The following is a 26,202-nucleotide window of genomic DNA, read 5'->3' as shown; positions in this document are numbered from 1 at the left end:
ATGATACAGAGATATTTAAAGAAATGAAAAATCCTTTGACATATTTAACATATGCCCCACACACTTTCAGTGTTCAGGTAAATTAAAATAAATAAGAATATCAACATCCACACATCCAACATCCATCCATATATCAAACATCTGGTCAACATCCATCCATCCATATATCCAACATCCATCCATCCAACATCTGGTCAACATGCATCCATATATCCAACATCTGTTCAACATCCATCCATCCATATATCCAACATCTGTTCAACATCCATCCATCCATATATCCAACATCTGTTCAAGATCCATCCATCCATCCATATATCCAACATCTGTTCAACATCCATCCATATATCCAACATCTGTTCAAGATCCATCATATATCCAACATCTGTTCAACATCCATCCATCCATATATCCAACATCTGTTCAACATCCATCATATATCCAACATCTGTTCAACATCCATCCATCCATATATCCAACATCTGTTCAAGATCCATCCATCCATCCATATATCCAACATCTGTTCAACATCCATCCATCCATATATCCAACATCTGTTCAAGATCCATCATATATCCAACATCTGTTCAACATCCATCCATCCATATATCCAACATCTGTTCAACATCCATCATATATCCAACATCTGTTCAACATCCATCCATCCATATATCCAACATCTGTTCAAGATCCATCCATCCATCCATATATCCAACATCTGGTCAACATCCATCCATCATCTACCCTACATCCATCCAACATCTACCCTACATTCATCCAACATCCATCCAACGTCTACCCTACGTCCATCCAACGTCTACCCTACGTCCATCCAACGTCTACCCTACGTCCATCCAACGTCCATCCAACGTCCACCCTACGTCCATCCAACGTCCACCCTACGTCCATCCAACGTCTACCCTACGTCCATCCAACGTCTACCCTACGTCCATCCAACGTCTACCCTACGTCCATCCAACGTCTACCCTACGTCCATCCAACGTCTACCCTACGTCCATCCAACGTCTACCCTACGTCCATCCAACGTCTACCCTACGTCCATCCAACGTCTACCCTACGTCCATCCAACGTCCACCCTACGTCCATCCAACGTCCACCCTACGTCCATCCAACGTCCATCCAACGTCCACCCTACGTCCATCCAACGTCTACCCTACGTCCATCCAACGTCTACCCTACGTCCATCCAACGTCTACCCTACGTCCATCCAACGTCTACCCTACGTCCATCCAACGTCTACCCTACGTCCACCCTACGTCCATCCAACGTCTACCCTACGTCCATCCAACGTCTACCCTACGTCCATCCAACGTCTACCCTACGTCCATCCAACGTCCACCCTACGTCCATCCAACGTCCATCCAACGTCTACCCTACGTCCATCCAACATCTACCCTACGTCCATCCAACATCTACCCTACGTCCATCCAACATCTACCCTACGTCCATCCAACATCTACCCTACGTCCATCCAACATCTACCCTACGTCCATCCAACGTCCATCCAACATCTACCCTACGTCCATCCAACATCTACCCTACGTCCATCCAACATCTACCCTACGTCCATCCAACATCTACCCTACGTCCATCCAACATCTACCCTACGTCCATCCAACATCTACCCTACGTCCATCCAACATCAACCCTACGTCCATCCAACATCTACCTTACGTCCATCCAACATCTACCCTACGTCCATCCAACATCTACCCTACGTCCATCCAACATCTACCCTACGTCCATCCAACATCTACCCTACGTCCATCCAACATCTACCCTACGTCCATCCAACATCTACCCTACGTCCATCCAACATCTACCCTACGTCCATCCAACATCCATCCAACATCTACCCTACGTCCATCCAACATCTACCCTACGTCCATCCAACATCTACCCTACGTCCATCCAACATCTACCCTACATCCATCCAACATCCATCCAACATCTACCCTACGTCCATCCAACATCTACCCTACATCCATCCATCTACCCTACGTCCATCCAACATCTACCCTACATCCATCCATCCAACATCTACCCTACATCCATCCAACATCCATCCATCCAACATCTACCCTACATCCATCCAACATCTACCCTACATTCATCCAACATCTACCCTACATCCATCCAACATCCATCTACCCTACATCCATCCAACATCCATCCATCCAACATCTACCCTACATCCATCCAACATCCATCCATCCAACATCTACCCTACATCCATCCAACATCCATCCATCCAACATATACCCTACATCCATCCAACATCTAACCTACATCCATCCAACATCCATCCATCAAACATCCATCCATCTCTCGAACATCCATCCAACATCCATCCATCCATCGATCAAACATCTATTCAATATCCATCCAACATCCATCCATCAAACATCTACCCTACATCCATCAAACATCCATCCATCTCTCGAACATCCATCCAACATCCATCCATCCATCGATCAAACATCTATTCAATATCCATCCAACATCCATCCTACATCCATCAAATTAAAAATAAAATTAAATAAGTACTGTGAAATGTGTATATTTGTAGGCCACTGGACAGCCATAAAACCTGAGCAAACCCTTACAACAACAACAACAACAACGTTACAACAGAACACAACCAAAGACAAAACATTTTAAGATCCTACCTCTAATGTTTTGGTTTTACCTCAGATCCATTAGGTGCTTTCACACTATACTTTTCTTCTCAGGGCTGTAATGCGATTTTTAACATAATATTTAACTGCTTTCCAGTCTCTGTTTCTGAGAGCTTGAGGTTCTGCAGAAATACAGCGCTGACACTCTTCTTTACCAGGAACTTGATTCATTACAATAAATCTCCTCAAATGTGTGTCCACTGCAGCACACTCGTCTGGGGTCCAGCTTCTTTTGACGGCCGTTTGTTTTCCTATGTAGGCAAAAACACAAAATATTGTAGGTTTTCTTTTATAAAGAAATTGTAATCTTACTTAACCCTGTAAGACCCACTGTTTCAGAATTACAACAATTGTGGTTATTCCCCAAAACCCCTTTTGTCTTTTTTTTCTTGTTTGTTTATTTATACAACCACATCAATATGATCTGTGGGTCTTACATTTTATTCCAACCATGTAATTGGATCCAGGATTTGTATACAAAGCCCACCCTTAAGTCAAGAAGTGACATATCCTACAACTTTCTGATCAACCAACATCCCTTTGATTTACTGGACTGGATTCATCTTCAAGTAAGTAAAATGCTTGGAATATGTTTTTCTGTGTTTCTTACAGTGTCTAGAACAAGGACATATACAGTAAATGTTGAAAATATGCCCTAAATTTTGTTTAGAGCTTGTTTTATAAATGTTGCAATATTACAATGTTGGATGAGAGTGGCAGTCATAATTGCCCTGTATTTAAGAGGAACATATTGAGGGGAACTTAAATGAAAATGTTCACAACAAATTATACATGATTTAAACATTATACCCTTTAGCTTTATATCGGATTACATATTCTATACTGTATTAGAGACTAAAGTTGAAAGATATATTGCCATATCTAAACATTATAATTTGCTATCAAATTCTGCAGGACTTACTAACAAAGAAATTCTGTTTGTGCAAATCTTCCCTTTCTTAGTCTACTGATAAACAAAATGTTCTTATCAATTTATAGTCAAAGTGCTTATTATCATTAGGCCTATAACCTTTATTTAACCAGGTCTGTCCCATTGAGATCCAAGATCTCTTTTGCAAGAGACACCTGGCCAATCCTCCAAGTTGTGCGGGATGCTCCTGGTGCTTTGTTCTGGCACAGGTGTAAATGTTCCTCACTGTTAGATTTTGTTGTAAACTGGACGCTGAATGCATTCCTGTAAGGATTACAATCACAGTCTACTATAGGTGAGCCATTAGGTATAGTGTGACCGGTGAGATGTGTGAATAGGCTGCTTCAGTCAAAAGTGTGAACACGTCATAATGAGGCATGTGTGCTATTTGTACATACAATGTACATTTGTTTCAATTTTATCTTTTTCATTTCAGAATGCCACCAGCAAGGAGAAATCCTCGGTACAATGTGCACAATGTAATTGCCATCATCCAAAAAGGAGAAAGTGATGTGGACATAGATTTTGACGACACTGATGCAAGTGATGAAGAATCAGATATTGATGTCTCTGTGGTCAAAGAAAACCAAGAACCTACCGATTGTCCAGCTAATGTGAATATTGAGCCCGGGCAATCAAAGAAATACATCATGCCACATGACAGACGTCACTGATTTTTCTGGTCAAGCTCTCACAGATGATGTCACCTCCCTCCACACATCACTGCAATATTCCAAAAGTTTGTGTCAGAAGATTTGGTTCAAGCTCTGGCAACAAATACGAATGAGTACAGCATTCAAAATGACAAAAGATTAGTCAACACTAATACAAAAGAAATACAGGCAGCATTGGGCATGTACCTGAGGATGGAACATTACATTTTGTAAACAATTTAACCGTGCCAGAGACTGAAAAGAGGGACAAACTCTGAGTGAATCAAGCCGTGGTCTGAGTTTCCAGAGAAAACTGCCTGCAGGTGGTACCAGAAGAGCACATTCCATGGACAAGATGATGATACCCTTCAACGGGAAGTTCAGCTGCATCAAGAAGTATATGCAAGGTAATCTACGCTCATGGGGCTTTAAAGTATGAGTGAAAGCTGGAATCTTTAGCATGATGCTTGACTTTGATGTTTACCAAGGGAGCAACAATGAAGTACGAGTCAAATCTGAACTTGGATTGTCAGGTGTTGTTGTAATAAAGCTTGCCTCCACATTTCCAAAGGGTCAACACAACAAGATCTAGGCAGACAACTACTTCACCTTCGTTCCACTGGTAGTGAAGCTCCTTGAGCAAGGAATCCATTATGTGGGAACAGCCAGGCAAGTGCATCTACCCAACTGTAATCTTTACATGTGAAGAGCTTGAAGAAGAAGGGCAGAGAAAGCTTTGACCACAGAGTGGAGGGGAAATAACATCTGTGCTGTCAAATGGTACGACAACAGGGCGGTGACACTTGTGTCATCCTTCGCTGGACCAGAACCTGTTCAGGAGATTCAACACTGGGACAAAGCCGCCAAAACGTACATTGACGTTAGAAAGCCTTCCATTGTGGGCATCTACAATAAATACATGGGAGGTGTGGATTTGTTGGACTAATTTACAGCAAAACACAAGTACGCACTGAAATCCTGGCGGTGGTACATGTACATCTTCTGGCACACAATCACCCTTGCTGTGGTCAACGCCTGGCTCCTCTACAAGCAGCACAGCCTATACTCTCAGGATGCCAAAGAAGGAGATACTGAACATGAGAAAGTTCCAAGCACAGTTGGCTTCCTCTCTCATTACGGTAATGATCTATTTGTGCTATTTACCTTGTTTGTGATAAATCACACTGGTATTTGAGATGTACATAAATTGATACATTTGTTCTTTATATTCTAATCTGGTGGACACAACACTGAAAACACCAAAGAGAGGACGGCCATCTTCAATCAACAAGAGCCCAGAGACAGGAGCCCTCCGAATAGTGGAAAGAGACCACACATGGATGATGGAAGTCCAAAGGCTCCCTCTTCTAAAAAGTCACGCAAACCACCGCCCATGGATGTGCGCATGGACCAAACTGGACATTTCCCCCTGAAGACAAAGAGAGGGCACTGCAGACATTGCAGTAAAGGGTACACCAATACCCAATGCAGCAAGTGTGATGTCCGCCTCTGTTTTTCAGAGGACAGGAACCGTTTCTGGGATTACCACTATAAGTAAAGGTGGACTTCACACGGAGCACACAGATTTCAGTGGAGAGTGAGAGAACACTGCAGACATTGCACTGTTAACAATGTAAATAAATAAAGTTCTTATTTGTTGGAATAAACAACTCTTCATAATAACATGACTGAGATTATTATTCATTTTATACACTGGTTTGGTAAAAACAAAAACACTGCACATTAATTCTTAATTATGCAGCTTAATGGGCACCTCTTCGGACCTGACGTGCTGCCCAGCTACGCAAACGCAGCTACGTGGATGTACTCTCTTGTGATTGGCCAGAGTGATCACGAGTCTCCGGATGTTTGGGTCTCGTTGCTGAAAGAGAGCATGAAGCGGTGGGAAAACCCCAGCCCCCCTGTGCTGGCAGCTTCTCCAAGCCCCGTGCTCCCTCTTTTGCCAAAACCCCCATGAGAACGACCGACAACTGGCTGAAGGAAGAGCTGCAACGGGTGAACGAAAGGCAGAAAGCAACGGAGGAGTGCCTGCTCAGACGCATTCCGTTTAGTTTTGCTTTTTAACTTTATTTATAGTTAACTGTTTTGATTGCATTCTTTTTTCTTTGTGTGTTGTATTTATTAAACTGAGTGGTTTGCAGTGGCTCATTGTACTTCTGACGGCATTACATTATAATTCTGGAAAAGAAACTGCAACAGGATGCTTTTACCCTACACTCGAGTATAAACACTCTCTCTCCCACTTAAAGCAATTTTATTCTTTCTTGCATTTCACAAAATAATAATAATAAAAACAATAATAATAATAATATTTTCTATTTACAAGGCACTTTTAAAAGGTTATTTAATAAAGTCAGCTGCATGTGGAGGCTTAATGAGACTTGGATGAAGGAACACTAGCAGTTAGGAGGTATTTAAGGTGATTATAGGTTGTTCGAGTTTTTCAACTGGTCACTGTACACCTCCGTTGTTGGAGGAAATGCAAGCATTTTTCCTGAGTAACTCCATAAAGTGTTAAAGATTTTTTTTTTAAATACAACTTATTGATATAAAGGTGATAATGCCAGTCTTTCCCCAACCCTACAACAATGCAGGCTCACAAGGTCTGTTCCTGCAACAGCTTCTTTCAAGCCAGTCAGGCTTGTGGCACCGGACAGTAAGGAGGGACAGACATATTTCAAGTGTTGAGTCAAGGAAGCAAAGTAAAAGCCCTTAAAAATAAATGAGCAGCTCTGGCCGAAAAGAGAGTGCAAGCCCCAAAGCTTACCTCTCTTTTTTGCAGACACACTCCGGTTTTGGACTTGTGATGTGGAGGGACATTCTTGCAGGGATGACATGCTGACCTCATCTTCTGACCCCTCTTCTCTTGGCATACTGACATCTGGACAAAGAAATTACTTTATTGTAGTATACACTACATGAAATATGTAATAGCCGTCAGTACAGTGGTTGTGTTATTTTATAAAACAATTTAGTATATTCAATTTAGTTTATTTATATAGCGCCGATTCACAACAGATGTCGTCTCAAGGCACTTAACAAGAAGTCGGTATATGGGATGTGTCTCTTAAAGAGAGACACAGTTTATTTCATCCCGTCTCCTATCGTCCTAAATTCTTTTCAAGTGACTAGAGACGTGAAAATATTAGTTGTCATGTTAGCCCAGGTATGGGCAACTCCAGTCCTCAAGGGCCACTATTCTGCAGGTCTGAGATGTTTCCCTGCTTCAACACACCTGATTCAAATTAAATAGATCAAACAGCTTGTTGCCAAGCTCTGCACAATGAATCAGGTGTGTTGCAGCAGGGAAACATCTAAGACCTAAAGGATAGTGGCACTCAAGCAGTATATTTCCTCATATAGTGTACGGACGACAGACCGTCCCACGCAGTCCACTAGTGCTGAAGTAGCTGTGCGCCGAAAAGATTGTATGTTGGACAATATAAGATGAACTGATTTCATCAGACAGAAAGCGACTGTTGTTACTGACATTACAAGTAGCATTAACGTTTAGGTTAGTGTGCCCTTACCTACTGTTTATAGGTTGACTTCACGCAGGGATTGCACGGCTACTCAAACATTTTTCCTCTTCAACTGTGTACGAGTACACAGTTACAGCGAGACGAGTACACAGTTACAGCGAGTTGAGTATGAGTACACAGACGAGGAGGAAACATGTCAAGACGACAAGGCTGTACGAGTTTATTTGATGTCATCTAACCCGATGGCATATGCGTTTGAGCCAGTGATGAGGAGGAGGGTTGAGAGGCCCGTTTTTGCGGAAGTTGAGGGAGCTGCAGCGGCTCCGGACGGAGATGACAGTGAGGAAAGGGTCGGCAACCCTTTGCAGTGCAAGTGCGGTCACTGCTCAGCAATGCGGACAACCGTGGAGTCTGTTTGCGGCTATGAAGCAGACTTGAATAATGTGCTCAGGGAATTGTCCTGCATCACTTTATCGCGCACATTCCAGATGTTCTGTAGTGACAGGGACGTGTTGGAGTAGCTGTGCAATCCCTGTATGAAGTCTGTGCCTAGAGATTAGAGCAACCTATAAGCAATAGGTGGGTTCACGCTAACCTCAAAGTTAATGGTACTTGTAATTTCAGGCAGTACTGACGCAGTGTTCAGTTTTAAAACTGGGGTTGTGTTTGACTGATTGTGCAGCCTCTGCATCAGACAGGTCTCCTGACAGAGTTGCAGGAGAAAGAGGTGGGTGGGACAAAGGAGGGAGGTGGAGTTGTTGATGTTAACATTTTTGCCACGTGCTGTGTGAAATGCACGAAAGGTAAGAATTGCGTTCAAGCTCACCGGTTGCAGACACTCCCTGGTTTTGACTTTGTGATGTGGAGGTACATTCTTCCGTGGATGACATGCTGACCTCATCGTCTGTCCCATCATCTCCTAGCATACTGATATCTGGAGAGGGAAATAACTTAAGAATACAATACACAAAATATCTAAAATGGATCATTTAGAATCAATTTAGGAACATGGTATACACATACCTTCAATGTCCTCTGCTAAAGGTCCCTCCATGTCAATGGTCTCTAAAATGATAATTGATAAAAAATTTAGTTTGGAAAGCTGAAACTATGGGCAATCTGCAAGAGTATACAACAGTAGTATCATCTCTCAAATGATTGTGTCTTCAAGAATATAAAGTTAATTACCATTCACATCGACTTGTATTTCATCGAGGCTCTTTCCTTTGTAATCTCCTAGGCGTCCTTGTTCCATTGCCAGGAGGACTTTACTTACTTTGGCTAATTGGAGGGTGCTTTCTGGAAGCCTGTAGTGTTTCCTGTGAACAGCGATATTATGACCAAGGAAGTCTGCCAACTGGTCAAGCTCAGTGGTTTTGAGGTTCAATACAGTAGACAGGGTAGCAATATGTTTCCTCAGTTGAATTGATGTTAGCGCTTGAGGATTTTTTATGTCAGCACATTCACTGACAAATTGCCTCATGCAGTCACAAGCCCTGAGGTAATGGGCAGATTTTGGCAATGCAAACAGATATTCATTGTCCTTCAGCACCCCACATTCTTCTCTGCTCTCAGTAAGAGCATCAAGTGATTGTCTCATTAATGGGGTTAGAAGAACAGGAACCTTCCTTCCTCTTTTTCCAACAATTGCTATTCGCACAAAATGCCTGCAGAGCTTCTGCTCAAGCGCTGTGAGGGCCAAATTTACATCTCCTTGTTCCTCTGATGTGTCCTTCGATAAGTATGCAGACAGGCGCATTCGGGACACTTCACCTGCTCTCCGCCGATTAAAAAGCATAACTTGAGTCAGCGTTACTTTTGCAAGTTCCTTCCAATTTGTGGATGAACGATGTTCTTTTAAATCTTTGAGATGTTGCTGCTGTTTTTCTTCTAGATAGCAATGTAGCCTTTGGATATCTTGTGTAAGAGGTAAAAGTTGCGGTGCATTCCATTTGGCCCGGTTAAGCTGGGTTAATGCCTGGCCTGCAATATCAAACCTCCAACTCTCTAAATACAACTGTGCGAACTCCTCAGCATCTTTAATGGTTTCTTTATCTTTCTTTTTCAGTCCTTCGGACTTGATAAACATAGCCAACGAATGCAGGCTGTGTCCTACCTTGCGTGCAAGAGAGGGACATTGGTATATGCCAGTTTCCTCACTGAATCCAGATAGGTTCTTTGCAGCTCTGACAACCTGGGAGTACTGTTCAGGTTTGATGAGTTCTTGAATGGTCTTCACATGCGTGATTTTTTTAGCTTCCAATAAAAGCCTGCCAAGTTCTCTCAGTTTTTGGCGTATATACTGGTGTTGACTAACTATCTTCTCATTCTTTTTGAACAACCTGAACCCATAATTGAGGATGCAGTTGTCTCCTTTAATTGCAACTGCAATCTTGTCCTGAATCATTACACTCAAGAACTTCCAATACGCGTCTGTATATTCCGATGGAGAAGGTTCAGCGAAAGCACACAATGCCTGAACTCTATTTTTACCTGGTTTAGTACTTTGGGGTTTGAAACTGCAGACCTTGAAATGCCGCCACATCGCTCTTCTTGAGAACAACCCATAGCAGTGAATGCAATGTGCAAATTTATGTCCATCTGATTTTTTCCCCGGTTGTTTACATGGGATTAGTTTTCCTTTTTGTGTTTCCAAAACATGACTGTTGTGCTCGAAGTTTCCCTTATTTCGTATGTAGTCCAATTGTAGTTTTCTTTCCTTTGAGTTTTTTGGAAAACTGAATGCTTTCGCAACATCCAATTGATCTTGGTGTTTACGCCACAAGTGTCTTGACATTTTCTGGACAAACTTCCTGCAATAAAAGCAGAAATGTTTCTTGTTATAGCTTCTGGATCCATCATCTTTCTTTAAAGTTGGACTGACAAATATATACTGCTCTTCTTCCAGGGGCACTGAAACATTGTTTTCAGAATATGTTGCTATTTCCTTTTCATTCCCATCAACTCTGCTATTTGGAAATCTTTGTGTGGGATCATGACATCTTTCCAAAAGTCTTCTCTGGCTAAAGTCAAATTGGCTATGACTAGAGGATTCACTTCCACTCTCCCTGGGCTTAGACTTGCTCTGTCTGGAGGACTTGCTTCCACTCTCTCGGGAGGATCTACTTCCACTCTCCCTGGGCTTAGACTTGCTCTGTCTGGAGGACTCGCTTCCACTCTCTCGGGAGGATCTACTTCCACTCTCCCTGGGCTTAGACTTGCTCTGTCTGGAGGACTTGCTTCCACTCTCTCGGGAGGATCTACTTCCACTCTCCCTGGGCTTAGACTTGCTCTGTCTGGAGGACACGCTTCCACTCTCTCGGGAGGATCTACTTCCACTCTCCCTGGGCTTAGACTTGCTCTGTCTGGACGACACGCTTCCACTCTCTCGGGAGGATCTACTTCCACTCTCCCTGGGCTTAGACTTGCTCTGTCTGGAGGACTTGCTTCCACTCTCTCGGGAGGATCTACTTCCACTCTCCCTGGGCTTAGACTTGCTCTGACTGGAGGACTCGCTTCCACTCTCTCGGGAGGATCTACTTCCACTCTCCCTGGGCTTAGACTTGCTCTGACTGGAGGACTCGCTTCCACTCTCTCTGGAGGATCTACTTCCACTCTCCCTGGGCTTAGACTTGCTCTGTCTGGAGGACTCGCTTCCACTCTCTCGGGAGGATCTACTTCTTCTCTCTCTGGGCTTGGACTTGCTCTGTCTGGAGGACTCGCTTCCACTCTCTCGGGAGGATCTACTTCTCTCTCTGGGCTTAAACTTGCTCTGACTGGATGATGCACCTTTGTTCTTTTTTTCCTTTTCCAGGGTTAATTCCATACTGCTATCACTTTCTGCGCTTTCATCCATGGGATTTGGAATATACTCCTCTTCGCTACCTAAGTTTGAGTCATCCGATTCCAAGAGATTCATCTGAATCTTTAAAAACAAACACACATCTTTTAATAACTATTTTTGCAACATTAAATATAAAAAACCTGAGTATACTGATTGAACAGGCTCAGGATACTAAATTAAGAAAAATGTGTATGGACCATTTCCCCCCGACTTACGGGACGGCAAGACCTTCTTCTCAGCTTCTTTGAATCCCTTTCAGGCTTAAAAAAAGGAGTCTCCTCTGCATCGTCGCTACTTGAATCATAGAGACTGTGGGTAAAATCTCGTACTCTGTCCATCTGCAAAAAGGGAGACATGGAGATATTTTGCTGTATTTTTAATTGATAGGGAGACCATTCAGAGGTTGTCAGGTGAGCTAGACACCTATGAAAATTATTGACCAATATTACCCCTCCATCCACCTGCTGAGGCCCATGTCCAAACTGCCTTTCAGGTGGAGTAAACGTTGACAAAATTATTAAAAAAAGAGTAACGTTTCAGTTTTAATGCATTTGATTGTTAAATTGAATGACTTCACAGCAAATGATTCATCATAATGATATGGTGTCATTCCTGTAGACATGGAACTACTCAAGAGAGAGGGAGAGATTAGTCAATTTTCCGAAGTGTCTTCCTCACCTCACAATTGTCTCCCTATCAATAAAAAATCAGCAATCAGTCAGAAAAGAAGAGTTGAGCTCTCTAATAAATGATTACTGATTGATTGTTGGTGATCTCTATTTAATTGATAATTAATGCACCAGGCGAGGAGGAGGACGCGACCGGATTTTGGCAACAGAGACCGGCCGCGGCGTCCGGGAGTGATAGCGTCGGCCTACCGGGGTTTGTCCCGGTATGCTGGCTGACCAGTAGCCTACACCACTGGGCACGTTGTATCTTTTTTTTTTTTTTTTTTTTTTAAGAACACACCTGAGCGCTGATCTCTGGACATCACTCCTAAAGGTGTTTATGCCAATCCAATAGATTCAATTTCAAATGAGTCCATTTAGATTCAGATTTTAAAAGCAATTGTTCAAAACAATCGATTCAGGTTCAAAGTGAATGATTCCCATTCAAATATAAAATAATTCAAATTCACTTACTAGTGGCACAAAATTGATCACATAAACAAGTTAATTATATTGTTAAAATGTGTTTTGGGGCTTACCAGAATGCTTTTTGTGCGTCTCAATGGTGGAACAAGTTCATCATCCGATTGATTGTTGGAATGGTTGCTTGGAGAAGCCTCATCACAAGTTTCTTTCACAACAGTTTCATCTGAATCGTACAAATGATCTGAAACATCTGGGCCAATATCATTCTGCCCTATAATAACATCCAGGTGTGGGGTGGGAGGTTCGTTTTCCATACCATCCTCATCAGTTTCATCACTATCTGGATAATCAACCAGTGAAAATCCTTGGACAGTAAATACCTAAAAATAAACAAAAATTCAGTAAGTATGGAATTAGAAAGTTTGGCCAAAGAAACATGGCATGGTCTGACTAAAAATCTAAATCCAGAAATGTGAACATCAGCCCTTTTAGACAGTGTACAATTATAAATGTTAAAATCAGTGTACAGCTATACTATAGTATTACAATACTATCATATAGTTGCCTGAGGAAGACCATTTGGATCGAAACGTTTGTTTTTTAGTCAATAAAAAAGGTAACTGTGAGCTTTAACCCAGTATGCAGATTTTCTTCTTTTTTCTCCACAGATGTTACCATAATGCATTAAAAGGTGCCCCACAAGAATGGCACTGGAAAGATGCCAGTGTGTGTTACATTACCTGGCCTTTACAACCCAATAAGGTCACCTGACTACTTTAAAGCCCCATGAGCATTGGTCCATGGTCCAATTGACCATTACAGGGGTTTTCAGTGCATCAAATCAAAATATTTAAAATCAAAATTCAAATCAAAAAGATGCTTTAAAACATCGAACAGGAACTAATAAGGTCATCTAATGGTGAAACAGCACTGAACTTCAACTGAGAGCATGGACTAAAAAGCAGCTCACATCTATTCCAGGAGTTTGCAGTGGATCAAATCAAAATATTGCTTTAAAACATCGAACGGCTCAGATACAGTATACAATTACGAATGTTAAAATCACAGTTGAGGTCATGTCAGGTGTTGCCATAGTGCATTAAAAACAATTACAGTAAGAACTAGACGGAAGGGCCCCACATGGGTCAGACTACAGACACATGAGTGTGTAAAGGAGAGACTAGAGAAACAAATGTACTTGGAAGATGGAAGGACCCCATAAGAACATGACTGGAAACATGCCGGTGTGTGTGACATTACCTGGCCTTTAACAGCCAATATAAAGCCACATAAGCATTGGTCCACTTTAGTAATAGAACACCACCACATGTCAGCATAGATGAATGCGTTTGAATGTACTTTTACCTGTGTGCAGGTCTGATCTGGGTTTGGTCCATCATTTAGCGTCTGAGGAACAGGGCTGGTCTCATTCTCTACTGCTGCGGCAGGAGTCTGAAGGCCTTTCACCTGAAATAGACAGACAAGAAGAGTCTCAGAACTGTCTGAAGAGACATTCACAGGCTAATAAGGTCATCTAATGGTGAAACAGCACTGAACTTCAACTGAGAGCATGGACTAAAAAGCAGCTCACATCTATTCCAGGAGTTTGCAGTGGATCAAATCAAAATATTGCTTTAAAACATCGAACGGCTCAGATACAGTATACAATTACGAATGTGAAAATCACAGTTGAGGTCATGTCAGGTGTTGCCATAGTGCATTAAAAACAATTACAGTAAGAACTAGACGGAAGGGCCACACATGGGTCAGACTACAGACACATGAGTGTGTAAAGGAGAGACTAGAGAAACAAATGTACTTGAAAGATGGAAGGACCCCATAAGAACATGACTGGAAACATGCCGGTGTGTGTGACATTACCTGGCCTTTAACAGCCAATATAAAGCCACATAAGCATTGGTCCACTTTAGTAATAGAACACCACCACATGTCAGCATATATGAATGCGTTTGAATGTACTTTTACCTGTGTGCAGGTCTGATCTGGGTTTGGTCCATCATTTAGCGTCTGAGGAACATGGCTGGTCTCATTCTCTACTGCTGCGGCAGGAGTCTGAAGGCCTTTCACCTGAAATAGACAGACAAGAAGAGTCTCAGAACTGTCTGAAGAGACATTCACAGGAACTAATAAGGTCATCTAATGGTGAAACAGCACTGAACTTCAACTGAGAGCATGGACTAAAAAGCAGCTCACGTCTATTCCAGGAGTTTGCAGTGGATCAAATCAAAATATTGCTTTAAAACATCGAACGGCTCAGATACAGTATACAATTACGAATGTGAAAATCACAGTTGAGGTCATGTCAGGTGTTGCCATAGTGCATTAAAAACAATTACAGTAAGAACTAGACGGAAGGGCCCCACATGGGTCAGACTACAGACACATGAGTGTGTAAAGGAGAGACTAGAGAAACAAATGTACTTGGAAGATGGAAGGACCCCATAAGAACATGACTGGAAACATGCCGGTGTGTGTGACATTACCTGGCCTTTAACAGCCAATATAAAGCCACATAAGCATTGGTCCACTTTAGTAATAGAACACCATCACATGTCAGCATATATGAATGCGTTTGAATGTACTTTTACCTGTGTGCAGGTCTGATCTGGGTTTGGTCCATCATTTAGCGTCTGAGGAACAGGGCTGGTCTCATTCTCTACTGCTGCGGCAGGAGTCTGAAGGCCTTTCACCTGAAATAGACAGACAAGAAGAGTCTCAGAACTGTCTGAAGAGACATTCACAGGCTAATAAGGTCATCTAATGGTGAAACAGCACTGAACTTTAACTGAGAGCATGGACTAAAAAGCAGCTCACGTCTATTCCAGGAGTTTGCAGTGGATCAAATCAAAATATTGCTTTAAAACATCGAACGGCTCAGATACAGTATACAATTACGAATGTGAAAATCACAGTTGAGGTCATGTCAGGTGTTGCCATAGTGCATTAAAAACAATTACAGTAAGAACTAGACGGAAGGGCCCCACATGGGTCAGACTACAGACACATGAGTGTGTAAAGGAGAGACTAGAGAAACAAATGTACTTGGAAGATGGAAGGACCCCATAAGAACATGACTGGAAACATGCCGGTGTGTGTGACATTACCTGGCCTTTAACAGCCAATATAAAGCCACATAAGCATTGGTCCACTTTAGTAATAGAACACCACCACATGTCAGCATAGATGAATGCGTTTGAATGTACTTTTACCTGTGTGCAGGTCTGATCTGGGTTTGGTCCATCATTTAGCGTCTGAGGAACAGGGCTGGTCTCATTCTCTACTGCTGCGGCAGGAGTCTGAAGGCCTTTCACCTGAAATAGACAGACAAGAAGAGTCTCAGAACTGTCTGAAGAGACATTCACAGGCTAATAAGGTCATCTAATGGTGAAACAGCACTGAACTTCAACTGAGAGCATGGACTAAAAAGCAGCTCACATCTATTCCAGGAGTTTGCAGTGGATCAAATCAAAATATTGCTTTAAAACATCGAACGGCTCAGATACAGTATACAATTACGAATGTGAAAATCACAGTTGAGGTCATGTCAGGTGTTGCCATAGTGCATTAAAAACAATTACAGTAAGAACTAGACGGAAGGGCCCCACATGGGTCAGACTACAGACACATGAGTGTGTAAAGGAGAGACTAGAGAAACAAATGTATATGGAAGATGGAAGGACCCCATAAGAACATGACTGGAAACATGCCGGTGTGTGTGACATTACCTGGCCTTTAACAGCCAATATAAAGCCACATAAGCATTGGTCCACTTTAGTAATAGAACACCATCACATGTCAGCATATATGAATGCGTTTGAATGTACTTTTACCTGTGTGCAGGTCTGATCTGGGTTTGGTCCATCATTTAGCGTCTGAGGAACAGGGCTGGTCTCATTCTCTACTGCTGCGGCAGGAGTCTGAAGGCCTTTCACCTGAAATAGACAGACAAGAAGAGTCTCAGAACTGTCTGAAGAGACATTCACAGGCTAATAAGGTCATCTAATGGTGAAACAGCACTGAACTTTAACTGAGAGCATGGACTAAAAAGCAGCTCACGTCTATTCCAGGAGTTTGCAGTGGATCAAATCAAAATATTGCTTTAAAACATCGAACGGCTCAGATACAGTATACAATTACGAATGTGAAAATCACAGTTGAGGTCATGTCAGGTGTTGCCATAGTGCATTAAAAACAATTACAGTAAGAACTAGACGGAAGGGCCCCACATGGGTCAGACTACAGACACATGAGTGTGTAAAGGAGAGACTAGAGAAACAAATGTACTTGGAAGATGGAAGGACCCCATAAGAACATGACTGGAAACATGCCGGTGTGTGTGACATTACCTGGCCTTTAACAGCCAATATAAAGCCACATAAGCATTGGTCCACTTTAGTAATAGAACACCACCACATGTCAGCATAGATGAATGCGTTTGAATGTACTTTTACCTGTGTGCAGGTCTGATCTGGGTTTGGTCCATCATTTAGCGTCTGAGGAACAGGGCTGGTCTCATTCTCTACTGCTGCGGCAGGAGTCTGAAGGCCTTTCACCTGAAATAGACAGACAAGAAGAGTCTCAGAACTGTCTGAAGAGACATTCACAGGCTAATAAGGTCATCTAATGGTGAAACAGCACTGAACTTCAACTGAGAGCATGGACTAAAAAGCAGCTCACATCTATTCCAGGAGTTTGCAGTGGATCAAATCAAAATATTGCTTTAAAACATCGAACGGCTCAGATACAGTATACAATTACGAATGTGAAAATCACAGTTGAGGTCATGTCAGGTGTTGCCATAGTGCATTAAAAACAATTACAGTAAGAACTAGACGGAAGGGCCCCACATGGGTCAGACTACAGACACATGAGTGTGTAAAGGAGAGACTAGAGAAACAAATGTACTTGAAAGATGGAAGGACCCCATAAGAACATGACTGGAAACATGCCGGTGTGTGTGACATTACCTGGCCTTTAGCAGCCAATATAAAGCCACATAAGCATTGGTCCACTTTAGTAATAGAACACCACCACATGTCAGCATAGATGAATGCGTTTGAATGTACTTTTACCTGTGTGCAGGTCTGATCTGGGTTTGGTCCATCATTTAGCGTCTGAGGAACAGGGCTGGTCTCATTCTCTACTGCTGCGGCAGGAGTCTGAAGGCCTTTCACCTGAAATAGACAGACAAGAAGAGTCTCAGAACTGTCTGAAGAGACATTCACAGGCTAATAAGGTCATCTAATGGTGAAACAGCACTGAACTTCAACTGAGAGCATGGACTAAAAAGCAGCTCACATCTATTCCAGGAGTTTGCAGTGGATCAAATCAAAATATTGCTTTAAAACATCGAACGGCTCAGATACAGTATACAATTACGAATGTGAAAATCACAGTTGAGGTCATGTCAGGTGTTGCCATAGTGCATTAAAAACAATTACAGTAAGAACTAGACGGAAGGGCCCCACATGGGTCAGACTACAGACACATGAGTGTGTAAAGGAGAGACTAGAGAAACAAATGTACTTGAAAGATGGAAGGACCCCATAAGAACATGACTGGAAACATGCCGGTGTGTGTGACATTACCTGGCCTTTAACAGCCAATATAAAGCCACATAAGCATTGGTCCACTTTAGTAATAGAACACCACCACATGTCAGCATAGATGAATGCGTTTGAATGTACTTTTACCTGTGTGCAGGTCTGATCTGGGTTTGGTCCATCATTTAGCGTCTGAGGAACAGGGCTGGTCTCATTCTCTACTGCTGCGGCAGGAGTCTGAAGGCCTTTCACCTGAAATAGACAGACAAGAAGAGTCTCAGAACTGTCTGAAGAGACATTCACAGGCTAATAAGGTCATCTAATGGTGAAACAGCACTGAACTTCAACTGAGAGCATGGACTAAAAAGCAGCTCACGTCTATTCCAGGAGTTTGCAGTGGATCAAATCAAAATATTGCTTTAAAACATCGAACGGCTCAGATACAGTATACAATTACGAATGTGAAAATCACAGTTGAGGTCATGTCAGGTGTTGCCATAGTGCATTAAAAACAATTACAGTAAGAACTAGACGGAAGGGCCCCACATGGGTCAGACTACAGACACATGAGTGTGTAAAGGAGAGACTAGAGAAACAAATGTACTTGGAAGATGGAAGGACCCCATAAGAACATGACTGGAAACATGCCGGTGTGTGTGACATTACCTGGCCTTTAGCAGCCAATATAAAGCCACATAAGCATTGGTCCACTTTAGTAATAGAACACCACCACATGTCAGCATAGATGAATGCGTTTGAATGTACTTTTACCTGTGTGCAGGTCTGATCTGGGTTTGGTCCATCATTTAGCGTCTGAGGAACAGGGCTGGTCTCATTCTCTACTGCTGCGGCTGGAGCTTGGGTTTTTTTCAACTGGATTGCAGATAAAGAAGAACTCATTTTAACACACATCACAGATCAAAGATTAAATGCATTTCCATAGACAGTCAAGAGTAATATTAGAAACATGGTTAATATTGGAGAAATACAAAATTTGCTTTTGCAACAAAAAATTTAAATAAAGAAATCTCTATACTTCATCTAACCAACTCACCTTACTGCGCCAAGGCCATTTTGAATCACCATAGTTATAATCAATTTCATCTCCTATTTCTATTTTCTTCAGAGAAAAAAGGCACAAATGGGGTTTGTTGTCAACTATGATTTTTTTCATAACGCAATTTGGATTTTTCTGGTTGTCATTGACCAATCTTCCGAGAGATCGATCTTCTTCCGATGCATCCAGGCTGAAAAGTATCAGAAAAATGGTAATAGTTTTACATTCTTTTAAAAGTTTTATTGAAAGAGTTATTTTCAAAAGAATTTAAGAGTATTTGTGCTTCATTCATTCATCAAGTATTAAACCCTTGTTTCAGGGTTAACTCATAATTTCTCTAAATCAATACAAAACATCCATCTTTCAATGTTTACCATAAGTGATGATTCTGCCACTGAAAGTCAAAGAGAAATGTGCTTTCAATCTCGGAGTATTTTCTTGACTTGCATTCCTCCTGTGTGAGGAGTTTACCCCTGTACTCCAACACGAAGTCCCCGGGTTCAATGGGGTGTGCGGCAAACACTCCTCTTCCTACAATAATATATAATAATTAAACATTTCATTCTGGGACTCAAAAAGAGATACTACAGTATTTTCAAAGTGAGGTTGAGGTTCTTGCGTCTAGTCAGTGTATTACCTGCAGACAATGCTCAACACTCTCCCAGTTGTGATACACACTCTACAGGTAAAGTGCTTTTTTGATCAGACTTTATGTGGCCAAAAAATGTTTTTGATGCAGACCCATCCACATTAATGCATTACTGAGGTCCTGTCTATGCTCTGTTCGGTTCCCTTAAAGGAGTCATTACCTGTAATTTTCACTTTTCCACGAGAATCAATGTATGTTATGATTGCCTAACGATTATACACTGGCCGGGAACCTGATATTTAAAAGTGAAGCGTTTGTTTACCCCAGGGTTCGTAAACCAGCCACGTGCACGCGCACTCAAACACGAGATTTTAATTTCTGGATACACCATATATGGACACCGCAGACCTATGCTGCAGGAAGCCCGCCCTCTCCCCCTCATATTTAGTCGCGAAAGATGCAGAAACGTAGTTACGCACACGTGAGTTGCTCTGTTGTTGACTGCCAGAATCAACATGTAACTTAAATGTGTTTTCTCTCCCAAGAACGGACCAAGCTGTCAGGGACCAGTGGATTAAATTAATTTTTAATGACGCGGTTCCTACAACCCTTCCCACTGGCTTAACGTTAGGTGTCTGTGTCTGTGCTAATCATTTTACGCCGGAATCGTTCACAAATTTGAATGTCTAAAAAACCACAACGTGAAACAAGGCAAAAACACCACATGATAGCAAACGTTGATCTCACTTCCATCGACTCTACATCTTACCTTTCCAGCTCAGGTTCAGAGTCTGGCTCGTGCATTTACGGTTGAATCCCGTAGGTTGCGGCCAGGTCGGGTTCATTCACAACTTGCGCCATGATGTCATTTTGGAATGATATGCTGAAGTTACCTGCGGTGTCAACCCCCCTCCTTCCTGCCACCAATCAACGCGCCCCTCATTTGAATTATTAAAATGACCGTCCACGACAGCCAAAATATCGCATCAGATCTCGCGAGACAATAATGCCTTCAGAAATAAGGGTCAGAGGAGCTCTGTGTTAATTTTTTTAGAAGAGCCTGAAAAGACTATAATAGAGCGTGGGTATCCAAGGTAATACTAGGTTATGACTCCTTTAAACTGAGAGTGCCGTGTACCATTTAGTGCAGGTAACACCAGTGAAGCGTAAGAACATCATGCAACTCAGACTTTTGACATAGACAGACAGACAGATGTACTATATTGATCCAAAACTGGAAAATTACATTGTAGCCGCAGCAAGGCATGAAACTAAATATTAAATAGCAATATAAAAAACAGAAAGTAATCCTGATTTACAAAATAAATATAGGACACAGAAAAGCAATATAATAAACGTATATACAACAAATAGAGAGACTGGTTAAATAATGTATTGTGCAAATGAGCTTTAAAGGAACACTCCGACTTTTTGGGACTTTAGCCTATTCACCTTATCCCCCAGAGTTAGATAAGTCCATACATACCTTTTTCATCTCCGTGCGTGCTATAAGTCTGTTTGACGCACCCACCGCTAGCCTAGCTTAGCACAAAGACTGGATGTAAATGGTAGGCCTGTCGCGATAGTCGATAAATCGATTAATCGCACGATAAAAAAAATGACCTCGATAATTTTTCTAGCCGCGATAATTTAATTTGCATAGCCTACTTGTTTTTTATCCGCGACTGAATGACAACTCTCGTTTCCTTAGCGTAGGAGAAGTGAACCCTCTTGTCAGTTGCATTGTCTTTTGTGTGGGGAGGCGGCGCTTGTCAGTCACATGGACTTTGTGTGGGAAGAGGGAGTGCTTGAGGCGACTGCCGAGAAGAGCGAAAAGACGAGACGCAAGTTGTGACATGGAATTGGTTTTAAAGCCAAACGCGACAGCTGCAGTGTGGGAGCACTTCGGATTCAAACCGAATGACCGTGGTGAACCACTTAACCTGAGCGAGCCGGTATGTCGCATTTGTTGTAAAACAGTATCGACTAAAACCCAGTGTTGTGCATGAACGCATTCAATGAACGACGTTCATATTTTCGCCGAACGCTGAACTGAACGAATCACTTTTCATACAATGATCGTGAACGAGAGATTTTTCGAGAGAACTCATCAGATTTTTTGTACATAGCATAGCCTATTTGTTAGGATTTTAGTAGCCTATCATAATGATTAGGCTAATAAATGCACGCACAATTATCCGTGAACTTGATTTTTGAACAAATGCCTTTCAACTTGTGTGTTTAAAATTCAGAATTAAATTAATGTGCAGAAACTTGTACAAATAGAGAGTAGGCTATGTAGGCCTACTATACTGTTGTAGCCATTAAAAAAAAAGCGCTTTTCATATTTGTTAAAATATTATAATGTTATTTTATTTTTCCATTTATGTTGATTTATGAAAAGTGAACAGCACGACCGAGTAAGATAGGATGCGCAATATGAGACACATGGAGCGGGTCAGACATGATTTTGACCGTTGAAGTTGAAGTTGTTATAGAAAGCCTTTCTTTAAAGTGAATTTCGTTTTTTACAAAGTGAATTTCGTTTTGTATAAATTGTATCTTAATTTTAATAAATTTTTCATCAACCAATTGCCTGTATTTAATGAATAGGCCGACGAAACAAATATAACGGAGGCGCCCGCGCGCTATTGCACGTGAACTAGAGCACATCCTAACTTAACGAAACTCAGTGTATGCCTCACACAGACATGACAAATACATCAAATACACAAAGCTTGAAATGTCTTTAAACGAAATAATTCAAAACGAAAAAAGAAAAAGGCTACTCTCTGATTATGTAATCCATTATTAGGCTTATGTGCATTTCTCTCTATAAGCACGTTCTCACGGAGATGGCGATCGTCAACTTCATCTTTGCAGCCGAGTCGACACTTTTAGAGAAAACACTTGTTTATTAATAAAAATCAATACGCGCGTCACCGGATTTACAGATGCACGCACACATATTATTTCGAAATAACGAGATATTGTGTTGAAATAACATTATTATTAATAATAGCCTACATCTTTGTTAAAATAATTTAACAAATGAACGTAAACTAGTTCATTTTTAGATGTGTGAACTTAGTTTATAAAAAATTAAAAAAGAACTATGAACATGAACTAGTTCATTATCATCTGTGTGTGAACTGAACTTTGAGCTAGTTCTTTTTAAGTATGAACTGGCACAACACGGCCGGTAACACAGTAAACATGCACATGCACCTGCACATAGATGAAAATGGTCTCAGATCGACGATATTATCGTTTATCGCGATAATTTCTTGGACAATTTATCGTCCAGCAAAATTTGTATTTGTAAACTATATTCTCTGAAGGCGAAGCACTGCTGCTTGGGCGGAGTGATAACCGCAGCACCTGAGACGCGCCGTGGTGAGGAGCAGAGAGTTCGTTCAGAGCGCGTCTCATGTGCTGCGGTTATCACTCCGCCCAAGTAGCAGTGCTTCGCCTTCAGAGAATATAGTTCCCAGTATTTATATGGTTAAAATATGTCTGTGTCTCATGTGACTTTGTTTTTTGTACACTCTGTGACTATACAAGTCACAACATGTAAATAGGAAAATGTTTGCTTTATTGTGTCACTTATTTGGATTAGTATGCTAGCTGCAACCATTTACATCCAGTCTTTGTGCTAAGCTAGGCTAGCGGTGGGTGCGTCAAACAGACTTATAGCACGCACGGAGATGAAAAAGGTATGTATGGACTTATCTAACTCTGGGGGATAAGGTGAATAGGCTAAAGTCCCAAAAAGTCGGAGTGTTCCTTTAAAGACCCACTCCGATGAAAATCATGTTTTTCGTGTTGTTAACATGTTCTTGTGGCATTTTTCTAAAGCTAGAGGACATATCTTTAGAAAATTAAGCCCAAAATTGCATTTTTGAGTATTTCTGCATTCAAATGGCTGTGAACCAATGGCAGTCACTATAAGGCAGCCTAAAACAGACTGGAGTTGTGATGTAATAACTCTGGGGGGGGGGCCACAAGCTCCTGCCCCACTCCACTCAGGTTCTGAGGAGTAGAGAAGACGATGGCGGATCAACACCTGTGTGCTTTAGTGGGATGCAGTGCTAAGAAGAGAGATATTGGTATTAGCTTTCATAATTTACCGCAGCGCTGGCTCCGCCCACAACGCAGAGGCGAATTGCTAATGAGCTACTGCCGCTCTGCAGAAGCAAAGTCCTGGAAAAGAGCACATGTTTTTTGATTTGGGCTAAAAACTGCATAATCATAATTTAAAGACCACTGAGAACACTTTAAAATAGCTCAAAAGATGATCGGAGTGGGACTTTAAGTTGCAGTGAACGAAAGGTGCATTGAAATTCGGATTCTCAAGTGCAATAACTTTATTAATTACAAATTTGTAATAATTGGGGTTTGACACCCAGAGACTGTGAGGAAAAAACTGTATGCTGAAGCAGAAACAGAGAAGAAGAAAGTGCTACTTCATGGTTCCTGCATCATTTTAAAAATCAAAACGAATGCTTTTCAAAAACCTTAGGAGCTCAGTAAATGAAAAATAAGACCCAACAGGCCAAGGGAAACAACAAGAAAATAACTGAAATTCATACATGTGAATGATAACATCTACTTTTAATGTTTTATAATGCAGATGTTTTATCCCTATTAACTTCGCCCTTTCCTTTCCATGTCACTTATTTGGGATCAATCAAGATGAAAATTTGCCTTAAACTCTAAACTGCAGCTAGTCTACCACAGCAATAGGCTCTACTTCTCTGGACACTTCAGTAGAATATTCTGACAAAGCACTCTGACAATCTTGCCTGGGCTGTAAAGTATCACACTCACTTCGATCACTGTCTGTCTTTGACAAAGGCAAAAAAAATAAAAAAATCTTCTGCAACTTACCTTTGTAAGTGTCAATGAATCTCTGCATAAACCCATCCTTGTCAGTGCAAGACAGAATGTATGTCTTTGCATCGTCTATAGGCTTCTTTCTCCTCCTCCTTGCGGACATAATGGCTCTGTGAAAATAATTGTAATTCGTACTTAGTCAAGGCAAATCTCACAAAAAGGTTTTTGAAAAATAGCAAGTCACAAAAAAAATCTATTATGTAAAATAAATAAATAAACAGACATTAATACAAACACATAGACGCTGCAACAGCTGTGTACTGAGCTTTGCTATTGCAGGATGCACATTGTTTAACATCAAACGCGAGCTAATGAAATATGCAAATTCTGAAATGTGCACACTGAAAGCTGACCGAGCCTGTTGAAGCCGAGAAGTTAACTTGTTAGATGATAACCATGTTGTGCTGCACAGACACTCAGTAATCAATTTAAACTAGGGCTGTCAAACCTAACTTCTGGTACAGCAGCATGGCGGCGTTGCCACATGACCATTGACTGACATATGCAGCATCACATCCTTCCTCATACATACACGCATGGATGGTTTTGGGGGGGTCCAGGGTAGGCCGGTACCACCCAGACAAAAAGCTAGGTGAAAACTTCCCTTAGAAGTATTCAGTCTAAACAAGCTAAGGTTTCACATCTTGCTACATTTGTCGATCAGTTGATCAGTCACAGTGAGATGTTCTGAAATTTAAGAATGTGTTTTTATTTGTTAAAAATGTGTTATATATATGGGTGTTTCTGCAACTATGGGCACTATTGACTATCCCAATTTTAAAAAAAATCAACCTCTATGAATTTCAATTTGAATCATCATAGTCTGTAATACATATAAAAATGTACACAAAATTGAATGTAGTCATTAAGAATTTAATCCGGAACATGTTTATTTTTTATGTTTTTCAGGTCATCTTCTTAAAAAGTGTCCTTACAATAACGTTCATTTTATACATTTTTCTTTCTAAACTTCTATAAAAATAAGTCTCATCTAGGGTTCAACAATGGCATGTTTATATATATACTAATATAGAATATATACTTCAGTACTAATAATATACTGAATATTTGTAATTGAATATACAGTAAACCTTTAATTTGTCTCTACCGCAACACAAGGTCTTTACCGCAACACCTAAATTTGCTGCGGTAAAGACATTAAATTAGCTTATTTTATGTATCTTAACATTGAGACCACAGGTGTGGGACGTTAACAAAAATGGTGTTTTGAGCTATAACTGCTTCATAATATTATATTAAATCACATTAATCAGTTATTCTATTTTTTGTCAAGGTGTGTATTGGCACTCTGCATATATTTATAAAGCATCATATGACAAATTTTAACATAAATAAAAAATTTCACTGCTGG

General features: G+C 41.2%; 2 protein-coding genes across 2 annotated transcripts; both read right to left on the bottom strand.

Moving 5' to 3' along the window:
* Positions 1-2,585: 2,585 nt before the first annotated feature.
* On the bottom strand, positions 2,586-11,705 carry LOC306989607 (uncharacterized protein; the record flags this gene model as incomplete). The annotated part of the gene is made up of 5 exons (XM_079595456.1): positions 2,586-2,950; positions 7,072-7,185; positions 8,613-8,720; positions 8,810-8,851; positions 8,975-11,705. 5 exons carry the CDS (start codon positions 11,703-11,705, stop codon positions 2,736-2,738), a joined length of 3,210 nt encoding a protein of 1,069 aa, XP_079451582.1. The 3' UTR covers positions 2,586-2,735.
* Positions 11,706-12,589: 884 nt separating this feature from the next.
* Positions 12,590-25,049, bottom strand: LOC306989673 (uncharacterized protein). Its single transcript, XM_079595586.1, has 8 exons — positions 24,825-25,049; positions 19,720-19,876; positions 19,343-19,535; positions 19,060-19,161; positions 18,439-18,540; positions 17,818-17,919; positions 17,197-17,298; positions 12,590-13,104 (listed from the first exon to the last, which is right to left on the bottom strand). The coding sequence occupies exons 1-8, from the start codon at positions 24,931-24,933 to the stop codon at positions 12,790-12,792; spliced, it is 1,182 nt and encodes a 393-aa protein (XP_079451712.1). The 5' UTR covers positions 24,934-25,049; the 3' UTR covers positions 12,590-12,789.
* Between the last annotated feature and the right edge of the window lie 1,153 nt (positions 25,050-26,202).

This window comes from Phoxinus phoxinus (assembly GCF_949152265.1).
Source record: "Phoxinus phoxinus genome assembly, chromosome: 21".
NCBI lineage: Eukaryota > Metazoa > Chordata > Actinopteri > Cypriniformes > Leuciscidae > Phoxinus > Phoxinus phoxinus.
The sequence above is the reverse complement of the archived record's forward strand: the minus strand, read 5'-3'. Positions and strand labels throughout refer to the sequence as shown.